Here is a 22,090-nt window from a genome sequence, read left to right on the forward strand (position 1 = left end):
TTCCTGCAAAAATGCCATCCCCTATTCCCAATTCCTTCGCCTCCGCCAAATCTGCTCCCAGGATGAGGCATTCCATTCCCGTACATCTTGGATGTCCTCGTTTTTCAAGGACCGCAACTTCCCCCCCCTCTGTGGTCGAGAACGCCCTCGACCGTGTCTCCCGCATTTCCCGCAACTCAACCCTCACACCCCGTCCCCGCAGTAACAAACAAAAAAGAATCCCCCTCATCCTCGCGTACCACCCCATCAACCTCCGGATCCAATGCATCATCCTCCGACACTTCCGCCATCTGCAATCCGACCCCACCACCAAAGACATTTTTCTCTCCCCACCCTTATCTGCTTTCTGGAGGGACCACTCTTTCCGTGACTCCCTTTTCCGCTCCACACTCCCCTCCAGCTCCACCACACCTGGTACTTTTCCCTGCAACCGCAGGAAGTGTTACACCTGCCCCCACACCTCCTCCCTCACCCCCATCCCAGGCCCCAAGAAGACTTTCCACATCAAGCAGATGTTCACCTGCACATCTGCTAATGTTGTATACTGCATCCGCTGGACCCGATGTGGCCTCCTTTACATCGGGGAAACCAAGTGGAGGCTTGGGGACTGCCTTGCAGAACACCTACGCTCGTTTCGCAATAAACAACTGCAACTCCCAGTCGTGAACCATTTCAACTCCCCCTCCCATTCCTCAGACAACATGTCCATCCTGGGCCTCCTGCAGTGCCACAACGATGCCACCCGAAGGTTGCAGGAACAGCAACTCATATTCTGCTTGGGAACCCTGCAGCCCAATGGTATCAATGTGGATTTCACAAGCTTCAAAATCTCCCCTACCCCTACCGCATCCCAAAACCAGCCCAGCTTGTCCCCGCCTCCCTAACCTGTTCTTCCTCCCACCGCAAGCCGCACCCCCATTTCCTACCTACTAACCTCATCCCGCCCCCTTGACCTGTCCGTCCTCCCTGGACTGACCTATCTCCTCCCTACCTCCCCACCTACGCTCACCTTTACTGGCTCCATCCCCGCCTCTTTGACCCGTCTGTTTCCTCTCCACCTATCTTCTCCTGTATCCATCTTCTATCCGCCTCTCCATCTCTCCCTATTTATTTCAGAACCCCCTTCCCCTCCCCCATTTCTGATAAAGGGTCTAGGCCGGAAACGTCAGCCTTCCTGCTCCTATGATGCTGCTTGGCCTGCTGTGTTCATCCAGCTCTACAACTTGTTACCCCTATTGTCACTTTGCTGCCCGTATACAACTGTGCTCTGGCTGGCTGCCACGTTTCGTAGTGTTTTAAAGGCACTTTTAGGTCTTGTGATTGTGCAAGATGCTATTTTATGGATGTTTTGGCGTGCAAAATTATTATTCTCCTCTTCAGCTACCTCGCTAATATTCCTGAGATCAGTGTCACTGTGCACACCATTTTCTCCAACAGAGGCCCTTTTTCTCATTCCTTGCTCCTACCCTTTTATCACTGCACACTCCTCAAGTCCACCGCTTCACCTTCTCCGCCCTACCACCCAGTGGTAGACTGGTACAAAAGGTGAAGTCACATGATATCAAGGGTGAGCTGGCAAGATGGATATAGAACTGGCTTAGTCACAGGAGATAGAGGGTAGCGGTGAAAGGATGCTTTTTGGAATGGGGGGGGTTATGACTAGTGGTGTTCCACAGGGATCAGTGCTGGGATCTTCTGAAGAAGAGTCCAGACCCGAAACGTCAGCATTCCTGCTCGGCCTGCTGTGTTCATCCAGCTCTACACCTTGTTATCTCTGCTGTTTATGATCTACATAAAAAATGGTTTGGAGGAAAGCGTAGCTGGTCTAATTAAGTTTGCGGACGATACAAAGAGTGGTGGAGTTGTGGACAGGGAAGGGGATTGTCAGAGGATACAGCAGGATATAGATCAGTTGGAGGAAGGGGCAGAAAAATGGCAGACGGAGTTTAATCCAGACAAACATGAGGTGATGCATTTTGGAAGGTCAAGTACAGTTGGAAATCATACAGTGAATGGCAGAACCCTCCGGAGTATTGATACGCAGTAGGATCTGGTTGTGCAGATCCACAGATCACTGAAGGTGGCAGCGCAGGTAGATAAGGTAGTAAAAATGGGTTATGGCATGCTGGCCTTCATGAAGGGGTATTGAGTATAAGGACAGACAAGTTATGCTGCAGCTTTTATAGAACTTCAGTTAGGTCACTCCTGGAATATTGCATACAGTTCTGGTCACCACACTATCAAAACGATGTTGATGCTTTCACGAGTGTACAGAAAAGGTTTACCAGGATAGTTGCCTGGTATCGGGGATTTTAGCTACGAAGAAAGGTTGGCTAGGCTGGGTTTGTTTTCACTGGAAGGCAGGAGATTGAGGAGTGACTTAATAGAAGTTCATAAAATTGTCAATGGCATGGATAGAATGAAAAGAGTGAGGCTTTTTCCTAGGGCGGGGTGGTCAGTTACTAGGGGACACAGGCTCAAGATGCAAGGAGGGAAGTTTAAAAGAGATGTGCGAGGCAAATTTTTCACACAAAGGGTGGTGACTACCTGGAATGCGTAGCCAGAGGAGATGGTGGAAGCAGACACAACAGCAGCATTCAAGAAACAACTGGACAAGAATGTGACTAGGAAGGGAATAGAAGGATACAGCTCCTGTAAGTGAAGTCGGTTTTAGTATGGAAGGGCAAAATGTGGTGGTGCAGGCTTTAAGGGCCTGTTCCTGTGCTGTATTGTTCTTTGTTCACCTGTTTTCACAAGTTTTGGAACTCCTCCACTTGTGCTTCAAGTTTGTCCTGCCTCTTCCTTTTTAATTGTGCTTTCTTTTGCTTACTATGTATGCACTCTGTCTCTCAACTGTCCATTCCCAGGTACAATATGCATGGAAGTTTAAAATATATATAGCTACATTTTGTTAAATGTGAAGAAAATTAGCAACAATTTTTCATGTCCCAAGCTTGTTGAACCTAATCAAGATTGGAACTAAATTTTGCAAGGTGATGGTGCCTGATCTGGGATGCCTTTCTTGAGAACATAGTGTACCCGACTATTGGCTGTTTCTTGAATTATGACACTTGGCATGTGAATACACTATTGTAGAATTATGCAGTGCAGAGGAAGGTTGTTTGGCCCATTATCTCTTTGAAAAAACTAGCTAATTAGTCTCACTCCCGACCCTCTTTCCCCACAGCCTGTAAGCTCTTCCTTCAAAGTATATATCTGATTTGAAGATAGCTTGCATGTGAAAATGTGACGCAGGTGAGGCTAATCTACCTTGCAATTGTGTGACATTGATTTGAAGAATTTGATCAAAATTTGGGATTAATGTCGTCCCACGGCATAAAACCTTTCCCATTTGCTACACCTCAGACTTACTGGAGTGTGCAAATGATTTTACTGAAAAAAAAAACTGGTGCTAGTAGCCAATTCTTGGATGTCTTTAGTGGAGTAAAAGGGCTTTATTTACAAATTCCAAACCTAGAACTAACTAGCTATAAGGACAAGGGCAACAGGTAAAGGGCAATACCGCTACCTACAAGTTCCTTTCTAGGTCACATTTCGAAATATATCGCTCTGTTTCCACTGTCGCAAGATCAAAATCCAAAACACACTCTTCCTACAGGGCTGTGGGTGCATCTGCACCCCAAAAGACTGTAGCTGTTCAAGAAGGTGCTTCACCACCACCTCGAGTTGTTAGGGACGAGCAATAAATGCTGGCCTAGCCACTGACACCCGCGTCACATTATAAAGCCATGTTGTGCTGGCTATGAGGAACGTGAGCTGGCAGGTGTTCTTTACTCAGCACTGGCTTTCTTTACTTCACTACGTGCTACATAATACTGAGGCATCCTGTGCATTTGAGGAGGTTGTACGTATGCAGAAGGACTTCTAGGTGTTTACTCAATGATGCCTTCTGTTATTCTAGGATATGTAATGCTCGAAATGTGAATATACATTTCAAATGCTTGCATTTTGCCTTTTGCAGCTGTTGACGTGGATTCCAGGAGGGAATGTGGGACAAGTTCGCAATTACTACGTGGACTGGCGAATGCTGCGGGATGTGAAAAGGAGGAAAATGGCCTTTGAGTACGCAGATGAGAGGCGACGACTCAATGCGATACGGAAAAATACCATCTTGCCTAAGGAACTGCAGGTGTGGACAGCTGGAGCAGGCTGAATTCAATATTGTGTTCATGCTGTGCTCTTAGGAGTAAGGCCCCCCTTTTTCAGGACTGGGAGTTTAGTCTATGCTTTGACTCTGGGTGGTGAGTACAACAGCGTCAATCGTACAATTGAGGTGATGCCAAAGGGAAATTAAGATGACAGTGTTTTAGATGATATGTAGTGGTGTCCAGTGCTTTCCCAGTGGCTGTATAAAGCGTTCCATCTTGTGTACTGAAATTCAAAGTTTTTATTGGCCACCTAGGTATCCTGAGAAGGCAACTGTGCACCTTCTCCTTGAGCCACTGCACTCCTTGCACAGATGCAGCTTCTATAACAGTGTTTGGTAGTAAGTTCTAGGATTCTGACTCATCTACAATAAATGAATGTGAATTTAGGTTTTACAGATTCACAGGTCTGTAGTTTCCAGGCTTCTCCTTACAGCCTTTATTAAACAATAGCACAAGTTTGCCAGTCCTCTGGTACTTCACCCATGTTTATAGATGATACAAATATTTCTGCAAGGGGCCCTGCAATTTCCTACCTAACTTTCCACAACATCCTGGGATACACTTGATCAGGTCTTTGAGATTTATCTTCCTTTATGTTTTCTAAGACCCCCAGCACTTCCTGTTCTGTAATGTGAAATGTTTTCAGAACATCAGTATTTATTTTCCTGAGTTCTCTAGCCTGAAGTATTACTTAATACCTCTTCCCATGTCAGACAACCGCTTTGATCCTTAAGGGGTCCTGCCGTCTCTCTAGTTGCTGTCTTGCACATAATGTACTTGTAGAATCCAGGATTGGTGTGCCCAAGGTCCTGTTGCTGTCTGTGTTACAATTGACAGGCTTGAAGCTTTCTGATGAAGGAAGCATTGTAGCTCAAGTGGACATAAATGTCTTGTGGTGTCAAAGTTCTTTCCAAATTTGGATTATTACTGTTAATTAGAGGACTCTGCTGCTTAGGTGAACAAGCAAATTGAGCCAATGCAGTAAGAGCATCACAGATTGTTAACATGGATGGGCATAATTGACAGTTCTTTGTTTTACTGTATCTTTTAATCATCTGTATGTCAACATGTGCATAAAGGCATCACTACACTTGAATAACTGAGATATCCATGGGGTGTTGGTGGGGCATGCTCTGATCATCCTAGCAGTTGGTGCTGCAGAGCATCAAAAGATGCCTGTCGTTCTGAAACAGAATGAGTGCAGATTGGTACCTGCCTTCCGTACAACATCTTCCACTAATTCCTGTGATAAGATGGAGGTCATTACAGCTGGGAGACACAGGCCAACATCAACACACTTGGCTCAAACACAGGGGCAGAAGTTACTCTGAGTTAGCTCACACTGCTCATCCCTTATTCACTGCAGTGAATAAGGTTCACAGTGAATAAGGCCGGGGTTCCTGATGTGTTTGGACATGGCATGCTGGTAGTACTTGAATAAAGCCAGAGGAGGTCAGTATTAATCAAATAAAGATTGAATACAGTTTAAAATTCTTCAACCAAATCTACAGCAAAGTTTTAAGTGAATGTAGAACTATACTGCGAGAAAGACGTCAATTTTACTGTCTGCAGAAGCTGGCAATGTTGTTTCTGGCCATTCTTCAGACCATACTGATTCAGGCCAGTGTTTGGAAACTGGTGACAGTGCTTCAGGCTAATCTGCAGGAGGTGATGCACAGATGGATTGAAGTGAAGGGCCTGTTTATAAAACTATTTTCAGACAAAGTACCTATCTGTAATTTTGGCTGTTGTATGTAAAACTTCAACACCACAAACGTACTTCCTGATTTCTTCTGTTTGATGGTTTGGGTTGAGAACAAGGCGGCATAACATCACAATTACAGCCAGGCCACTGAGGATTAATGTATGGGAGCACCTCCTTCATGAGTTCAAACCCTAGTACCCACTGATAGCAAGAAGTGATTCCCATGCACAGTAAGAAATAGCAATGTAAAGGGGAGCAATGTTTTATACCATTTAAAATGGCATCCGGAATCCTTGGATTTACAAGTAATGGCACTTGAAGGAGGTAATGATAAACTTGTATAAAACATTGTTCAGTTTCACCTAGAGTATTCTGTCCAATTCTGAGCCTAGGGATGGACATGAGACCAGAATTGGAGGAAAACTGAGATTTGAGGTAGAGGAAGGTATGGAGAAAGGGGAATAAAGCCATGAGAGAGGGTATTTGAATACAAGCCTTGCAGACTGAATATAGCCCTGTGAACTGGTGTTGTTTGAAATCGCAGTCAGTGAAGAGTGCTGCTGTCCTTCCTCACCACAGTATTGTCTTCATGCAGGAAGTTGCTGACCAGGAGATTGCTAGCCTACCAAGAGACAGTTGCCCGGTTCGGATCCGCAATCGCTGTGTCCTCACCTCTCGGCCGCGGGGCGTCAAGCGCAGGTGGCGCCTCAGCAGGATCGTTTTCCGCCATCTCGCTGACCACAACCAGATGTCTGGTATCCAGCGTGCCATGTGGTAGCGCCACAGCTTTCTTTTTTTTTTTTTTTGACACTTCCGGCATGAGCAACCCCAGCTGTGGGACTAGAGTAAAGAGCCTTGGACAACGAGTATCACATCACAGAGGTTCCCTTCTCAAATTGGGTGTTCTGTTTGGGGATGGGTTGTACATTACTACCATGTTACTACAGCAGCTACATGTCAGAAATCCTTCATTGGCAATGGAGTACTTTGAGCCATTGTCAGGTGGTAAAAGGGACTGAATAAATGCATGAGAGTCCTGTTGGAATGAGGGAGAAACTTGCCCTTCTGCCTAATCTCCCTTTCCTTGAGACTGTCACCAGGGTCTGACTACATACTCCTACCAAAATTACCCAAGTGGTTACTCTGAGATGGCTTGGCTAGTGAGCTCTGACAAAGGGAGCTATCATCAGGTGAGGTGATGGGCCAAATAGCATCCTATGTGAAGCAGCAATGCAAAGTTTTATCGAGTATATCGCACTTATGCCCGTACCCTGATGCTTCATTCGAGCTGTAAGCAACCACTTGTAATTAAAGTTGAGAAGTACAAGTAGTACCCCGCCACCTAGGATTTCTGACATTTTCTCATTTCATCCCCAGTATTGTGCCCCTCTATTTGTAGTTGAATGTTTGCTGTGAGTTTCTTTCAAGTTTTAATATACCCTATTTCTGGAGAAGACTGCTGTTTAAAGCAGCAGCAGGAGTCTGTTTGCAAGAATTGTACAAGTATCAATACTTGTGATGAGTGGCTGTAACAAATTCAAATGATTGAAGGACAATTTGCAGTCTGCTGTACAACATCCAACATTAAAATCCTCACAATAATAATTTAAAGGGACATCATTTTAAGGACATTAAATTTGGTGGTTTTGGAAAAGACAAGTTTGTATTTTTAACCATAACATTATGTGCATTTGATACAATACAGCAAAGTTTGTTTTAAGCGGTACCTTATAAACCGGTATGTTTGATAAACTGGCAAAAGTGATATACCTCAAATACCACAATCTACTATGATGTCTATGAATTTATGCTGTAAATAAAGTATAACAGTGATGTGTATACCTTCTGCATTACATTCTATTGCTTACTGTGTGCTTATACATTGATTTTAGGAGATCTGTTGATGTTTTGACATCGATTTTTCTAAGGGATGTTGATGTCATGAAATTTCACTTGGTCAGGGTTTACGTATCCTGAAAATTTAATCAACTATCACACTCCTGGTCCCACAGGTGCCAGTTAATAAAAGATTTGCTGTATATACTCACGTAGTCCATGACATGTTCGGTAGTGGATATTTTGTACAAAAGCACTTCTATCCTTAAAGTCTTTGTGATTCTCCTTTAACAGTGTCCCTTGAATATCTCAAAGTGCATTGCACTTGACCATTTTTCTGGGCTGCATAGTGGAGAATGGCAGGGGAAGTTATTTGCATTTAATCGGCAAATATTTACTCTTTGCCATTCTCCAAAGGTTACTTTTCTGTAAGGCTGAGTTTCCTATGGACATCACCTCTGTGTGACACAAAAAGCAGAAAGAAAGCAGCTGCCTGAGTAATGGTGGAGCCGCAGGATGTAAAATAAAATAGCCTGTATGACTCAATAAGAAGAGTTTTTCACTTGGAAGCCATCATTTCTCTCCCATTTCCCTGCACCGTCCCAATTTTCCCCCAGCCTTCCAATCACTCCCAGGGAAAATTCAGGCTTTGAAACTTTTTGTCTCACTTTCACTAAGTAAAAGTTTTTTTCAAGAACTCTTGATAATCTAAATTTCTTCACTTAACTCGCTTTAGCTTTTGTGTAGCCATGCTAGAAAAATAACAAAGGTACTCCTTTGCCCCTTTCCCTCAGTTTTTATGTTGTTGGGGGCGACAAGTGCCAAGTTTTTCTGAATGTTGGCTGCACCGTTTGGTCTTGACCAAAGGGAGGTATTTATTTTTCCCTGTTGGCTCTTTTCCTTGAGATGCTTTCAGACTCCAGAAACTGCACACTGCCGCATTTAATCGTGATGCTAGAGATGAGCAGACATTGTTTCATCTCATGTGATTTCAGTCTTTGTGTCTCAGCCTTTGACATTGTCTTTGACGTGGCTGTTGTGGAGCTAACCAATGCAGAATGGCACAATGGTTTTCTTTCACATTCCAGGACTCACTTTATAAAAAATTGCCCTTGTGTGTGGCTTGTCTGTAAAGCTTTGAAACTGGAGTGTGCTTTCTCTGCCAGCTGACGCTTAGAGCAAGTTTCCAAGTGTGGCTCCAAGTTCTACAGACACATTTCTATTTATAACTGGTCTGAGATGAACTACAAAATTACAGACAGCTCAGTAAGTAACAAAAATGTTAAAGCCATCTGAAATATGATATTTTCCAATTATGCAATCAATCTAGGGAATAGGATTTCTACATATTTTCAAAAACAATTTTAGAACTCCCACACTCTGCTGGCTGTAGCAGGGTTGTCAAGGTTGCCCTGAGGCTGTTACCATAAATAGTCAGTAGTGTACCACCTTGTCCTAAACAGACACATTCAGGTGATGAGATCAATCCAGGGAATTGCAACTGCTTGTACGTTGCGGGCTGCAATTGGAAGTCAGGCTGTCCAGTAGCTATGTGAAATCTTTTAGAATTGTGGTTATGTTTCCACTGGTGAGCATCACATGTGTCACACCACTATCAACAGGATGCAGCAGAGATTTTATTAGAATTGTACTGAACTGAGACTTGAATAGTGTGAAGAAACTGGGATTAGGGACAGGAGTTGACCATTTGGTTTCAAATCTGTTCTCTTGAAGATCATGTCTGATCTGTGGCCTACTTCCTTCCATATGCCCAGAGCTACACAAACCCCTGAATATTTTCTGCAAAACAAAGGAATTAACAGTTGACCCAGCTTTGTTTGCTGTTTGTGGTAGTGTTCAGAACTTTTACTACCCTTTAAGTGGAGAGGTGTTTGCTAATTCATGCCTGGATCTAGTATTGTAGTATCTGGACTGTGACCTGTAGTCTAGACTCCCCAATCAGTGAAAGCAGTTTCTTTTTATCATTCAATTATTCCTTTTGGTATCTTGAACACTGATCAAATCAGCCTGTAATCTAATTTCAGGGAATGCAACTCTGGTTTGTGTTTATCGTTTTAACCCTTGAACTCCAGCTATCATTTTGATAAATGCACTTTCACCAAGGTCTCTATGTCCTTCTTAAGGTTCAGAACTGAACACTGTACTCCAGGTGTTGTCTAGCTAGAGTTTTGTACAATTGTTGTATGACTTCCAAACCTTTTAAGTTGTAGTTCTCTCAACGTAAAGACCAGCATTCTATTTTGATTATTTTCTATATCTATTTGTGACATTTTAAAGATCTGATACCTGGCTCCTATATCTCCCTCTGGAGCTCCATTTATTTATAGTTATACATCATTTAGAAAGCGTCTTGGTCTATCCATCTGATGTCCAAAGTGGCTGAGTTCACACTTCCCTTGCAGAGTGTCAATTTGGCACAGTTTGCCTGGAAACTTAATTGTTTAATACCTGTTTGTAATTTATTTACAGCTTGTGGGTGTTGCTGCTATTTATTGTCTAACTGACAAAGTAGATGTTTACATTGAATTATATAGAATATACTGCATTGAAACAGGCCACAGTCCACACTGGTGTTTCAGTTCTGTGTTACCTCTGCTCCACTACTCTTTCTCTGCCTACGTTAACATATCCTGATTTTTCTTGCTGGTCCTCATTTTTCCCTTCAATCATTCTTGGTGGAAGTAAATCTCACATTCTAACCATTCTCTGGCTAAAAGTAAATTACTCTTCAATTCCCTGTTCTGTTTATTACCCGGATTAGGTCGACTCCACAAATAGAAGTATCTTTTCTACATTTACACTATCAAACCTCTTCATAACTGAAGACCTCGATTATGTCCCTTCCCTCTTAAGAATAAAATCCCCAGCTAGTTTGTTATTAAACCTGGAAACCTTTGTTTTTGCACATTCTCCAGTCCCTCTGTACCCTTTTCATAATAGAGATGAGATCTGTTAGTACTTTCAAAGGTATTGTAACCAAGATTTTACAGAAGTTTGACACACTTTGTTTTTCAGTTCTATCCCCTGTAGAATTAAATGGTATAGAGTCATACAGCACAGAAATAAACCCTTCGGTCCAACCAGTCCACGCTAGCCATAATCCCAAACTAAATTAGTCCCACCTGCCTGTGCTTGGCCCATATTCCTCCAAACATTTATTATCCATGTACATACCTAAATGTCTTTTAAATGTTACCTGTTCTGGAAGTTCATTCCAACACAAACCACACACTCTATGTTAAAAGCAAATTGTCCCTCGTCCTTTTTAAACTTTTCTCCTCTCACCTTAAAAATATGCCCCTTTGTCTTGAAATCCCCCACTCTAAGGAAAAGATACCTGCCATTCACCTTATCTATACCCCTCATGATTTTATAAATCTTCATAAAGTCACCCCTCAACTGCCTATGCTCCAGGGGAAAAAGTCCCAGTCTATTCAGCCCCTCCTTATAACTCGAACCCTCCATTCCTGGCAACATTCTGGTAAATCTCTTCTGAACCCTCTCCAGTTTAATAATGTCTTAATAATATCTAGTGCTTTGGTTTTCTTTCCCCCATTTTGGTCTTGGTTGTCAGCATTATTACTTTGAGTCCCTATGAGTTAAAAGTTCTTACCTAAATCCTAAAGTTCTTTGAAGTTGTTTTGTTACTGTCTTGTAAATATAGGAATCACATTAGCTGGTTTATTCTTAGGGCAGAGATGGTTATGAGGAGGTTTAGAGACATTAAAAATTATGATGGATTTTGTTAAGAGTAAGCAACGAGAAATTGTTTCTCCTGGCTGCTAGGTGGGTAACCAGTAGAAAGAGATTTCAGATCAAGAGCAAAGGAACCGGGGAGTTAAATGGAATTTTTTTTTACGCAGTGAGTTGTTTATAATCTGAAATGCATTTCTTAAAACAGTGGTAGAAGCAGATTCAATTGTAGCATTAACGAATTGAATTAATATTGTAAACAAAACATTTGTAGGTTTTTGGGGTGAGGAAATAGTAAGGACGGTGCATGTCATTTGGAGGGAGCAGTGCTAATTTAGACCGTTTGAGCCCTCGAGCCTCTTTTGCCATTCAGTTAGATCATGGTTGATATGCAGCCTAACTCATATACCTTTATACCATATTTTTTTTTCTACAGCATGGAAACAGGCCCTTCAACCCAAGCTGTCCATGCCATCCAGTTTTCACAAGTAAACTAGTCACATTTGCCTGCATTTGGACAATATCCTTCCATACCTATCCTATCTACGTACCTGTCTTAAAGCTTCTTAAATGGCGAAATTATACTCACTTTTGCCACTACCTCTGGCAACCTGTTCCAGATGTTCACCACCCTCTGTGTGAAGAAATTACCCCTGTGGACCCTTTTGAATCTCTCCCTTCTCACCTTCAACCTATGCCCTCTAATGTTGCTTCATCTTAAAACTAAGATTGGTATATTTTTGTCAATCAAACGTTTTGGCAATTTTAGCATCAATTGCTGCTTGTGAAAGATAGTTCTAAACTTGCACAACACATAGAGTGATATAAATCTTTCCTAATTTCGGTCCTGACAGGTCTGGATTTAATTTTCAGGTGGTGACGCCCTGCCCTCCTCAGTTCCAGACTCTCAAATGGCGTAGGTTAGTTAGAAACTACATATCTGCCCTCTAATATCTTAAAAGTTTTTGACCAAGTCACCTCTTAACCTCAGGAAGTACAGCCTTAGTTTATGCAATATATCCTTCTAAGTTATACTTGCATTCCAAGTTTCATTTTGATTAATTGGCAATGCGCTCCTCCTTTGCAGCTCCTGAGGCCCTTTCTCGGTCTCCAGTTCAGGTCTAACTAGAGCTTTGTATATTGGGAAAAACACTTCTAATCCCTTGTATTCTAGTTATCTAGGTATTTTTTTAAAAAAAGCTAATCTTTGTTTATTTTCAGTGTTTCTGCATTTTAATGAACCAAATATGTAAACTCTGCAGGTCATTTAAACGTCCATTGTTTCCGGCTTTTCACCATTTAGGAAGCATGCTATCCCGTTTATATCCAAAATAAGTCACTTCGTAGTTATCTGAACTGAAATCCATTTGCCACAGTTTTACCTATTCACTCAATATCTAATTGATGTGATTTTTGGATCTTCATACCAGCAAATTTGAATATGTGGCTATGAATAACTACAGTGAATAGTTGAGGCCCCAACACTGATCTTTCAGAATACCACTGATCACATTTAATCAGTTACAGTACTTGCTCGTTATCTCCACTCTGATCACTCAGCTGATTTCCTAAGCAGGTAAGTAGTTTGCCTTCAGTTCCATGGGTTAGGCCTTTAGCTAGCAGTCTGTAATGAGAGCTGTCTGGAAATCCATGTAAGAACACTCACGATATTCCTTGTGCATTACTTTAGTCCTGCCTACAAAAACTTTTCTCCGATTGAGAATGAACTGTCCATTACAAATCCATGTTGGCTCTTCCTGATAAGCTGAACATTTTAAAGGTACTCAGTTACTCTATCCTTAGTTACAGACTCTAGTAATTTCCTGTGAACATGTGCTGGACCAACGAGCGAATAATTTCCTAGTTTTTCACTCTTTTAAATACCAGAGTTTTTCATATCCTGATTTAAGACAGCTTTAGAACTAGAGTTAGAGGTTAGCATTTACACACATTTCTTTTAAAACCATCTGACCCTGAGGGCTTTTGTTACTCTTTAATGCCATCATGTTCTTTATTGCTGTATTTTTTGCTTAATGTTAATTTTAGTGAGTGCCTGTCTCTAATTTGATATTAATTTCCTTGGGGTTTTTGGCATGTCAGTGCCACTTTGTTGTGAATACTAATACCTAGTGATTATTCACCAAATCCACTATTTCCTATTTGCCAAGTTTGCTAATGATGCAAAGCTAGGTGGAAAAACAAAGTTGTGAGGAGTGCACACAGTCTGCAAAAGGATATAAATAGGTTAAGTGAGGGGACAAATTTAGTAGGTGGAGCACAATGTGGGAAAATGTAAGATTAACAAGATTGATAAGAGGAATGGGAAAGAAGAATGTTATTCAGATGGAGAGAGAGATCACAGAACGCTGCAGTATGGAGGGGCCTGGGTGTTTTTTATGAATTAGTATGCAGGTACAGTAAGTAATTAGGAAGGCAAATGAAATGATGGTCTTTATTGTAAGGGGTTTGGAATGTAAAAGTAAGGAAGCTTTTACAAGAACTGTACAAGGTGTTGGTGAGATCCACATCCAGAGCATTACACACACACTTTTGCTTTTATTTAAGTAGGGATATAGCAGCAGGAAGCTGTTCAAAGAAGGTTTATTCCTGGGATGAAGAAGTGATCTTATTGCAGCATTTAAGATTTTGAGTGGGTTTGACAGGCAAAGGATATTTCCCCTAATGTAGAATCTAGAACAAGGAGGCATAGTTTCAGAATACAGAGTCATCCCCTTAAGATGGAGGTGAGGAATTTCACCTCGGAGGCCTATCAGTCTTTGGAGGCTGTGATGGAACATATTCAAGCCTGAGTTAGATAGATACTTGAACTATAACAGAGTCCTGCGTTATGGACTTCAGACAGGAAAGTGGAGTTGAAACCAAGATCAGATCAGCCATGACCTTTTTGAATAGCGTAGGCAGGTACAAAGTGGACTAATGTAACCGTTTTACGTCTGACCACCATTGTAACTTTATTGTTAATTTTTATATGTCTTGCCAGTTTCAGCTCATGTTTCCTCTTTGTAGCTATCAGTTTTGTCACCTTCTTCTGATCAAAGTTTTCAGCACTTGTCAGGCCTGTGCTTTTGTTTAAAAAAAAAATTTTTGTTTGCTTTTTCTTTTTGTTTGATGTCTATGGCTGACCCCTCTGGCAAGTAAAGCACTTGCTCCTTAGAGTTAACTTAAAGTTCTTCTTTAACCTTGATAATGTTTTACTCATTATCAGATTTATTAATTCATTGGCAATCTCCGTCTCATCCTCTTGAAGCTGGACCTCCTCAATTCTATTGATTTGTGTGTTTTCATTTTAGACGCTACATTGTGTTGTCTCCCTTTTAATTGTAATTATCATAAGTTGGTTGAATATGGTGTTAGATAAACGTTTGTGCACAGTTTGGCTGTTAACTAAATGTAACTCATTACTAAATCTAGCCTCTTGTTGGGTTTAGGACACTGCTGCAGAAAACTGTCCCAATACAGTCATGAATTTCACTATCTTTCTGACATGCTGGCCCGCATATCCCAATCAATGTGAGAGTTAAATACCTCCATTAACAGCGCTCTGCTTCAGCTATATGTTTGTCCAATCTCTGTTTATACAACTTACTGTTTCACAGCTGCTATCAAGGGGATTGTAGCCCCCACTACAGTCTTAAATCCTACTGTGTCTCTTAATTATGCCAATAATAGCCTCTACAGTTTGGCATATGTCCCGGTACAATTATTTTTAATCAATCATGTTAAACTAGGGTAAGTGGAATTCTGGCTCAAAGGTAGAGACACTACCACCATGCTACAAAAGTTCCCTATATCAGCAGCAAAGTAATTTAATCGTTAATGACTAAAGATACTCTTCCCTTCTGTCAGTTAAGATCTGTAACGTGCCTATATCACAGAATTTCCCACTACCAAACTAAAGGATGAGGTGCTGGGTTAGATTAATTAGAAGCATTTGGTTGAAATCAAAGAAAGTCTGCCAATGACTTGCAGCGTCAAAATGACAATCCGTGTAGATTGGCTTTGGTTTCCCCATGAAGGTTGACATTGTGGCCTTAAAAGATGCAGGAAAGAGCTGTTTCAGAGATAGTAGGAACTGCAGATGCTGGAGAATCTGAGATAACAAGGTATAGAGCTGGATGAACACAGCAGGCCGAGCAGGAAGGCTGACGTTTCGGGCCTAAATCCTTCTTCAGAAATCTCTGAAGAAGGGTCCAGGCCCGAAACGTCAGCCTTCCTGCTCCTCTGATGCTGCTTGGCCTGCTGTGTTCATCCAGCTCTACACCTTGTTATCTCAGGAAAGAGCTGTGATTAGTTTCTAGCTCACAATTCAAAATTATGAGGGGCATGGATAGAATGGATAGTTAGTGTCTTTATCCAGTAGAAATGTCAACTACTAGGGGTCATAGGTTTAAGGTAAAGAGGATAAGTTTAAAGGAGATGTGAGAGGCAGGATTTTTTTTTTACCCAGAGGGTGGTAAGTGCCTGGAATGCACAGCTAGAGGAGGTGGTGGAGGCAGATACAAAAGCAACATTTAAGAAGCATCTTGACAGATACATGAATATACAGGGAATAGAGGGATATGGACTGCATAGAGGCAAAAAGGTTTTTAGTTTAGAAAGGCATCATGTGTTGGCATTGTCTTGGTTGGCTAAAGGACCTGTTCCTGTGCTGTACTGATTTTTGTTTTTAAAGAACATAAGTTTATTTACTATTGTAAAGACTATACCTTTTACAGTATTTTTGATTGTGGACTGAAATCAGAAAAGTACTGGTTTAAAAGTTAAGGATCGTTGCACTGTATAAAAATCTGACACTCATTATAAGTGCTGTTTGCACAGCTACTGGTTCAAACAGGAGTGAAAGCTGGTTACAAAGGCACTGGAATCTGTGGGCCTGTGTACAGCTTCAGCTGGTAACAGGTAGTTGATTGGTCTGTGGGCAGTGACCAATTAATGATGACAGAGGCCTCCCGCCTGGCAATGACTTTGTGATTGGCTCCCAGGTAGCTGAACAGCTTAGGAATGTGAATGTTTGAATCAGAATCCATCTAGAAGAGAAGGAGCTATGTTTTTGCTTTGCAATGAAAAGCATCTCAAACCTGAAGATAGCCAGTCTATTTCCCCCCATCAGTTGCTGTTAACTGTGACTTTTAATTAATAAGTTAGAGACTTCTGAGTATGAGCCAGTCACCCTGTGCCTCCTGCACTCAAATGAAAGTATCTGGAGAAGGAAGATCAAGAAGCAGTTTTCTGATCAGCAAACCCTGTGGACAAGAACCACTGAATTGCTTTCCTAGTCTTTCCCTCTGCTTATAACACCTATTTGTTTTGTTTGTCTATCTCTGTCTTTGTTTGTGTAGAGGGGAAGTTAGAGTTTTAACTAGTGGACTTGTGTATTGATGGTACATAATTGTTTACTTATAGTTAGAATCTGTTTACCTGTAATCAAAAGCAATTCTTATTAAATATAACAATGTGGTCTATGCTTTCTGGAAACCTAGTTCTAAAAGTCAGGCAAATTGGGGAATTATGCGGGAGTAGCGGGAATTGCCAGCATGGTACCCCAATGAGTTTTAACACTATGGAGAATTAGAATAATTAAATGGTTAAAAGACTAGAATGCAGCCTCATTGACAGATGATTCCAGTTGGGAAGGGTCAGAAGACATGGGTTTAAACTACTAGTCAGCCTGTCGGTCCGTTGGACGAAAGGTAGAGTGTTGAATGAAAGCCATTAGCACTGTTGATCAGATGGGTGTTGGGGATCGCTTAGTTGGATCATCATTTTCTGGGATCAGTGTCCAGTGATGCTTCACAGAAAGCAACTCTCATGATGGTCACCAGCAGAGGCCTGTTTAAAAAATGTCAAACTATCCTCCCCCTAAACAGGAAGATCATGTTCTTGCAGCAGCAATGCTGTGCTGTCCCAGGTTGTTGTTGTCACAGATATTCCTCCACCTTCATAATCTTTCTTCACAGTCATAAGATCAACGGGCACGGTCTTTCCACTAGACTGACATGGGGATTGGGAAATGAGCTGGGAAAATGTGGTGACATTGGAAAAAGGACATTCTTAACGTGAAGTTTAAAAAAAAATATCCAAGTCTACATCTGAAAGAGGGTTTCCAATATCTTCCACTTTCTTCAAATGTTGATTGGAAAGAACCCTCAGTTGGTAGAAGCAAATAAAGTACTCCTTTCACAGCTTTCTGCACTTGAGTCATTTTGAAATCTTGATTTTTGCTCCCCTAAACCATTGGCACTCTTCCAAGTGCACTCCAGCAAAAGCAAACACAAGCTTACGAATTTGACGCAAAGAACATCCTTTTTAATCAATTTTTAATGTGTTAGCTACATTTTCATTGGCATAAGTTTGGTGTAACACACTCTCCTTTACAAAGCCCCAGTAAAACCCAGTACTCCTGTACCAAAACAGTTTTTACTAATCCTTTTTTTTGGAGGATTATTATAGTTGGATTTTAATTAGTCTAATCAACTCAGGTTGTGATAACGATCACACTCTACATCAGAAAGCTCCAGTAGGGCTTCACAAAATAAATCTCTCTCTCTCTCACACAGTATGTACACACACACACACACAAACAAACAAAACCCATCCATGTATAATAGATGTTAGAGTAGGAATAGACCGGTGTGATAGGTGGTGGCTCTCTGCAATGCCTACACAAGATCCTAGTCCAATTCATGACTGAGACAGAGTTGGCATTGTATTGGAGATGAGAGTCTTTTTGGCAACACTCTTAAAAACGAGTGAGAGATTCTGCTCTGATCCTATCAGAGTATTTTAATTTTATGTCTGTTGGGAAGCTGGGTATAGAGGGAGTATGGGTATGGCAGGGGAAGTGGAAGGTGGTGCTCAGCTAGATATTCTTTTGGAGGGTAAATATGATGGATCAATTGCTCTGTTCTTGTTTCCTCCACCCCTCCCTCCTATTTGAGTGGTAGATTCTGGAGCATTGCTGATGGAAGCCAGCTGGTAGAATACTTGCATGGTCTCCTGTTGCAGGGATCAGACTTCAAGTATGCAGTTTTTTCTTTCAAACTTATGCATTCTTGGTATGCATTGCATTACTGTTAAGGAGAGAAGTGCCAGGATTTTGATGCTACAACAGCAAATAGTGATATAGTTTCAAAGCAGATGGTGAGTGGCTTAGAGGAGAATTTATAGGTGGTGGTGCTCCTGTGCATTGAGTGTCCTTCTTCCAGACAGAAGAGGTCATGGGTTTGGAAGGTTTGGTGAATTTCTGTAGTGCATCTTGGAGATAGTACACACTGCTGCTACTGAGTGTTGGTGATGGAGTGAGTGAATATTGAAGGTGGTAAATCGGTTGTCAATTAAGACTGCTTTGTCCTTGATGGTGTGAGGATTCTTGAGTGTTGTTAGAGCTGAACTCATCTGGGAAGTTGAGGGTATTCCATCACACTCCTGACTTGTGCCTAGTAGATGGTGAACAGGTTGTGGGGAGTCAGGAGGTGAATTATTTATGGCGGGATTCCCAGCTTCTGACCTACTCTTGAAGCCACAGTATTTATATGACTGGTCTAGTTCATTTTCTAGTCCATGGTAACCCTTAGGATGTGGATGGTTGGAGACTCAGTGATGATAATGCCATTGAGTGTCAAGATACTTACGTGGCGCAAATGTTACTTACCATTTATACAGGAGAGGTACAGTGGACTGATAATCTTAGTGTTCTAGGAGAAAGCTGTGCTGATACAAATATATTTGTATAAAAAAAAATGGGCGGCATGGTAGCTCAGTGGTTAGCACTGCTGCCTCACAATGCCAGCGACCCGGGTTCGATTCCACCCTTGGGGGACTGTCTGTGTGGCGTTTGCACGTTCTCCCCGTGCCTGTGTGGGTTTCCTTTGGGTGCTCCAGTTTCCTCCCACAGTCCAAAGGTGTGCAGACTAGGGTGGATTGGCCATGCTAAATTGCCCAGTGTTCAGGGGTGTGTAGATTAGGTGGGTTATAGGGGGATGGGACTGGGTGGGATGGTCCAACGGTCAGTGTGGACTTGTTGAGCCAAAGGGCCTGTTTCCACACTGTAGGGCTTCTAGGATATGCCTGTAAGTTTGTCTGAGCACTGATGGACAAGTTGAAGCCCTCTGCTGTATATTTAATAAGAATTGCTTTTTATTACAGGTAAATAGATTCTAACTATTAGTAAACAATTACGTACCATCAACACATGCCAAACAAGTCCACACCTTGTCTCTCACAATATGGACTCTTTACCTTGCTGGTATCAGGTGATCATAGAGTCACACAGCATGGAAACAGACCCTTCGGTTCAACCCATCTGCACTGACTAGACGTCCCAATCTGACCTAGTCCCATTTGCCAATATTTGGCCCATATCCCTCTAAGCCCTTCCTATTCATGTCCCCATCCAGATGCCTTTTAAATGTTCTAATTGTACCAGCCTCCACCACTTCCTCTGGCAGCTCATTCCAGACTGCACCACACTGCGTGAAAAAGTTAACTCTTAGGTCCCTTTTAAATCTTTCCCTTCTGACCTTAAACCTATGCCCTCTAGTTTTGGACTCTCCCACCATATAGGAAAAAGACCTCGGCTATTCACCCTATCCATGCCCCTCATGATTTTATAAACCTCTAGCTCCTCAGCCTCCAATGCTCCAGGAAAAAGGCCCTGGAAAAGGCAAAGAAAAGATCAAAGTGCAAGGCAGTTTGGGAGAAAAGGGCTCAATTCTTCTCTGATCATCCATGGAGATGGAAACTCGTCTCACTCTGGCATCTCAGTACAATATAGCATATGCCTAATATGCATGATGACCTCTGTCCTAGTCAGAAACAGATGAGTTCATGCTGAATTTCAGTGCATTAATGTTGAATGCAGAAGCCAGCTGCCTGTGTCAGAGCATTCACTATTCTTTGGGAAAGGATTACCTCTTGATTTAACCTAGGTCTAGCCTTACACAAATCAAAATGGTGACTTGTGATTGTCCCCAGCCTATTGGAGCAAGACGTCGACTCAAACACAGTCCATTCCTGTTATCTTATAAACTGTGAGCAATTAGATCACCACTTAGTGTACTGTTCTCTAAAATGTGGAGTCCCAGCTCCTTAGCCTAGCTTGGGCTTCCTCTTTGAGCATCCAGGTGATTCCTTCCAAAAAAAGTCCATCAATTTTGTAGCTTGTGTCTTTTTACTGAGCCTTGTTGGGTGTCCCTTCTCTATCCAAGTAATCGGAGCATGCATCTCAAATGGTTCCCTGAAGTACCTATCCCATGCCTGATGTCAAACTGATGGACCTTACAGTTACCCCGCTGACTTGTTGCCTTCTTAAAGGTGGTACAATTTTAGCCTCTTTCCACAATAATTGAACAGTTTGAGTGCACTGAGCTATTTGACAGTATGGGTGGGAAAAAGGGATACTATATGTGACCTATCTCCCCTAAGGTTGATATCATCCAGTTCAGATAATTTTCAGGTTTCAAGTCCTGTCAAAAGCAGTGTGTCCATATTGATTTATATTTTGTTAATAATAGTTATGATTGCCAGTGGGAACTGGGGAGAACTTACTGCTGGTTTGAGTCATACCTGGTACACAAGAAGATGGTTGTGGTTGTTGGAGTGAGTCATCTCATCTGTGGGACATCTGTGCAGGAGTTCCTCAGGATAGCATCCTAGGCCCAACCATCTTCAGCTGCTTCATCAATGACCTTCCATCATCATGAGGTCAGAATGGGGAATGTTCATTATACAATCATCAATGGTCAGCACCATTTGTGACTCCTCAGATATTGAAGCAGTCCATGTTCAAATACAACAAGATTTGGACAATATCCAGGCTTGGGCTGAAAAATAGTAAGTAACATTTGCATTCCACGAATGCCAGGCAAAGACCACCTCCAGCAAGAGGCAATCTAACCACTAGCCCTGGGCATTACCATTTGCTGAAACTCTCAACATGAGCATCCTAAGGCTTACCATTGACTAGAAATAGAGCTGAGCTAGCAATAATAAATACTGTGGTTACATGAGCTGGTCAGTAGTTATGAATTCCATGGTGGGTAGCTCACCTCCTGACTCCCAGAGCCTGTCCACCATTTACAAGGCACAAGTCAGGAGTGTGATGGAATACTCCCCACTTGCCTGGATGGGTGCAGCTCTAACAACATTTGAGAACTTGCTATTATTAACGTGCTTATTGGCATCATATCAACCACCTTCAGCATTCACTCCTTCCTGCATGCGCACAGTTAGCAACTGAGTGTTCTATTTCCATGAGACACTGAAACAGCTCATGAGGTTCCTTTGACAGCTCCTTCCAAACCCATGGCCACTACAGTCTCTAGAAGGACAAGGGCAGCAGATGCGTAGGAACACCATCATCTGCAAGTTCCCTTCTAAACCACTCACCATTCTGGAACTCCCTCCATAACAGCATTCTGCATGTCCCTACACCACACAGAATCTATATAGTGTGGAATCAGGCCATTCAACCTATCAAGTCCACACCAACCCTCTGAAGAGCATCACACCTTGACCCACCCCATCCCTGTAACCTTGCATTTCCCATGGCTAATCCATCTAACCCGCACGTCTTCAGACTATGGAAGGAAACCGGAGCACCCGGAGGAAACCCATGCAGATACTGGGAGAATGTGCAAACTCCACA

General features: G+C 42.1%; 1 protein-coding gene across 1 annotated transcript; it reads left to right on the top strand.

Annotated features, from left to right (window-relative positions):
- The first annotated feature begins 3,958 nt into the window (after positions 1 to 3,958).
- Positions 3,959 to 7,713, top strand: mrps14 (mitochondrial ribosomal protein S14). Its single transcript, XM_020524613.2, has 2 exons — positions 3,959 to 4,150; positions 6,470 to 7,713. Exons 1-2 carry the CDS (start codon positions 3,959 to 3,961, stop codon positions 6,650 to 6,652), a joined length of 375 nt encoding a protein of 124 aa, XP_020380202.1. The 3' UTR covers positions 6,653 to 7,713.
- Positions 7,714 to 22,090: the final 14,377 nt, after the last annotated feature.

The sequence above is a fragment of the Rhincodon typus genome, chromosome 10 (assembly GCF_021869965.1).
Source record: "Rhincodon typus isolate 14 chromosome 10, sRhiTyp1.1, whole genome shotgun sequence".
NCBI lineage: Eukaryota > Metazoa > Chordata > Chondrichthyes > Orectolobiformes > Rhincodontidae > Rhincodon > Rhincodon typus.

Excerpts from the sequence above, each read along its gene's own strand:
- mrps14 (XM_020524613.2), top strand. The coding sequence starts at position 3,959 with ATGCTTGCATTTTGCCTTTTGCAGCTGTTGACGTGGATTCCAGGAGGG. Across the intron at positions 4,151-6,469 it reads TCTTGCCTAAGGAACTGCAG|GAAGTTGCTGACCAGGAGAT; the intron begins GTGTGGACAGCT and ends GTCTTCATGCAG.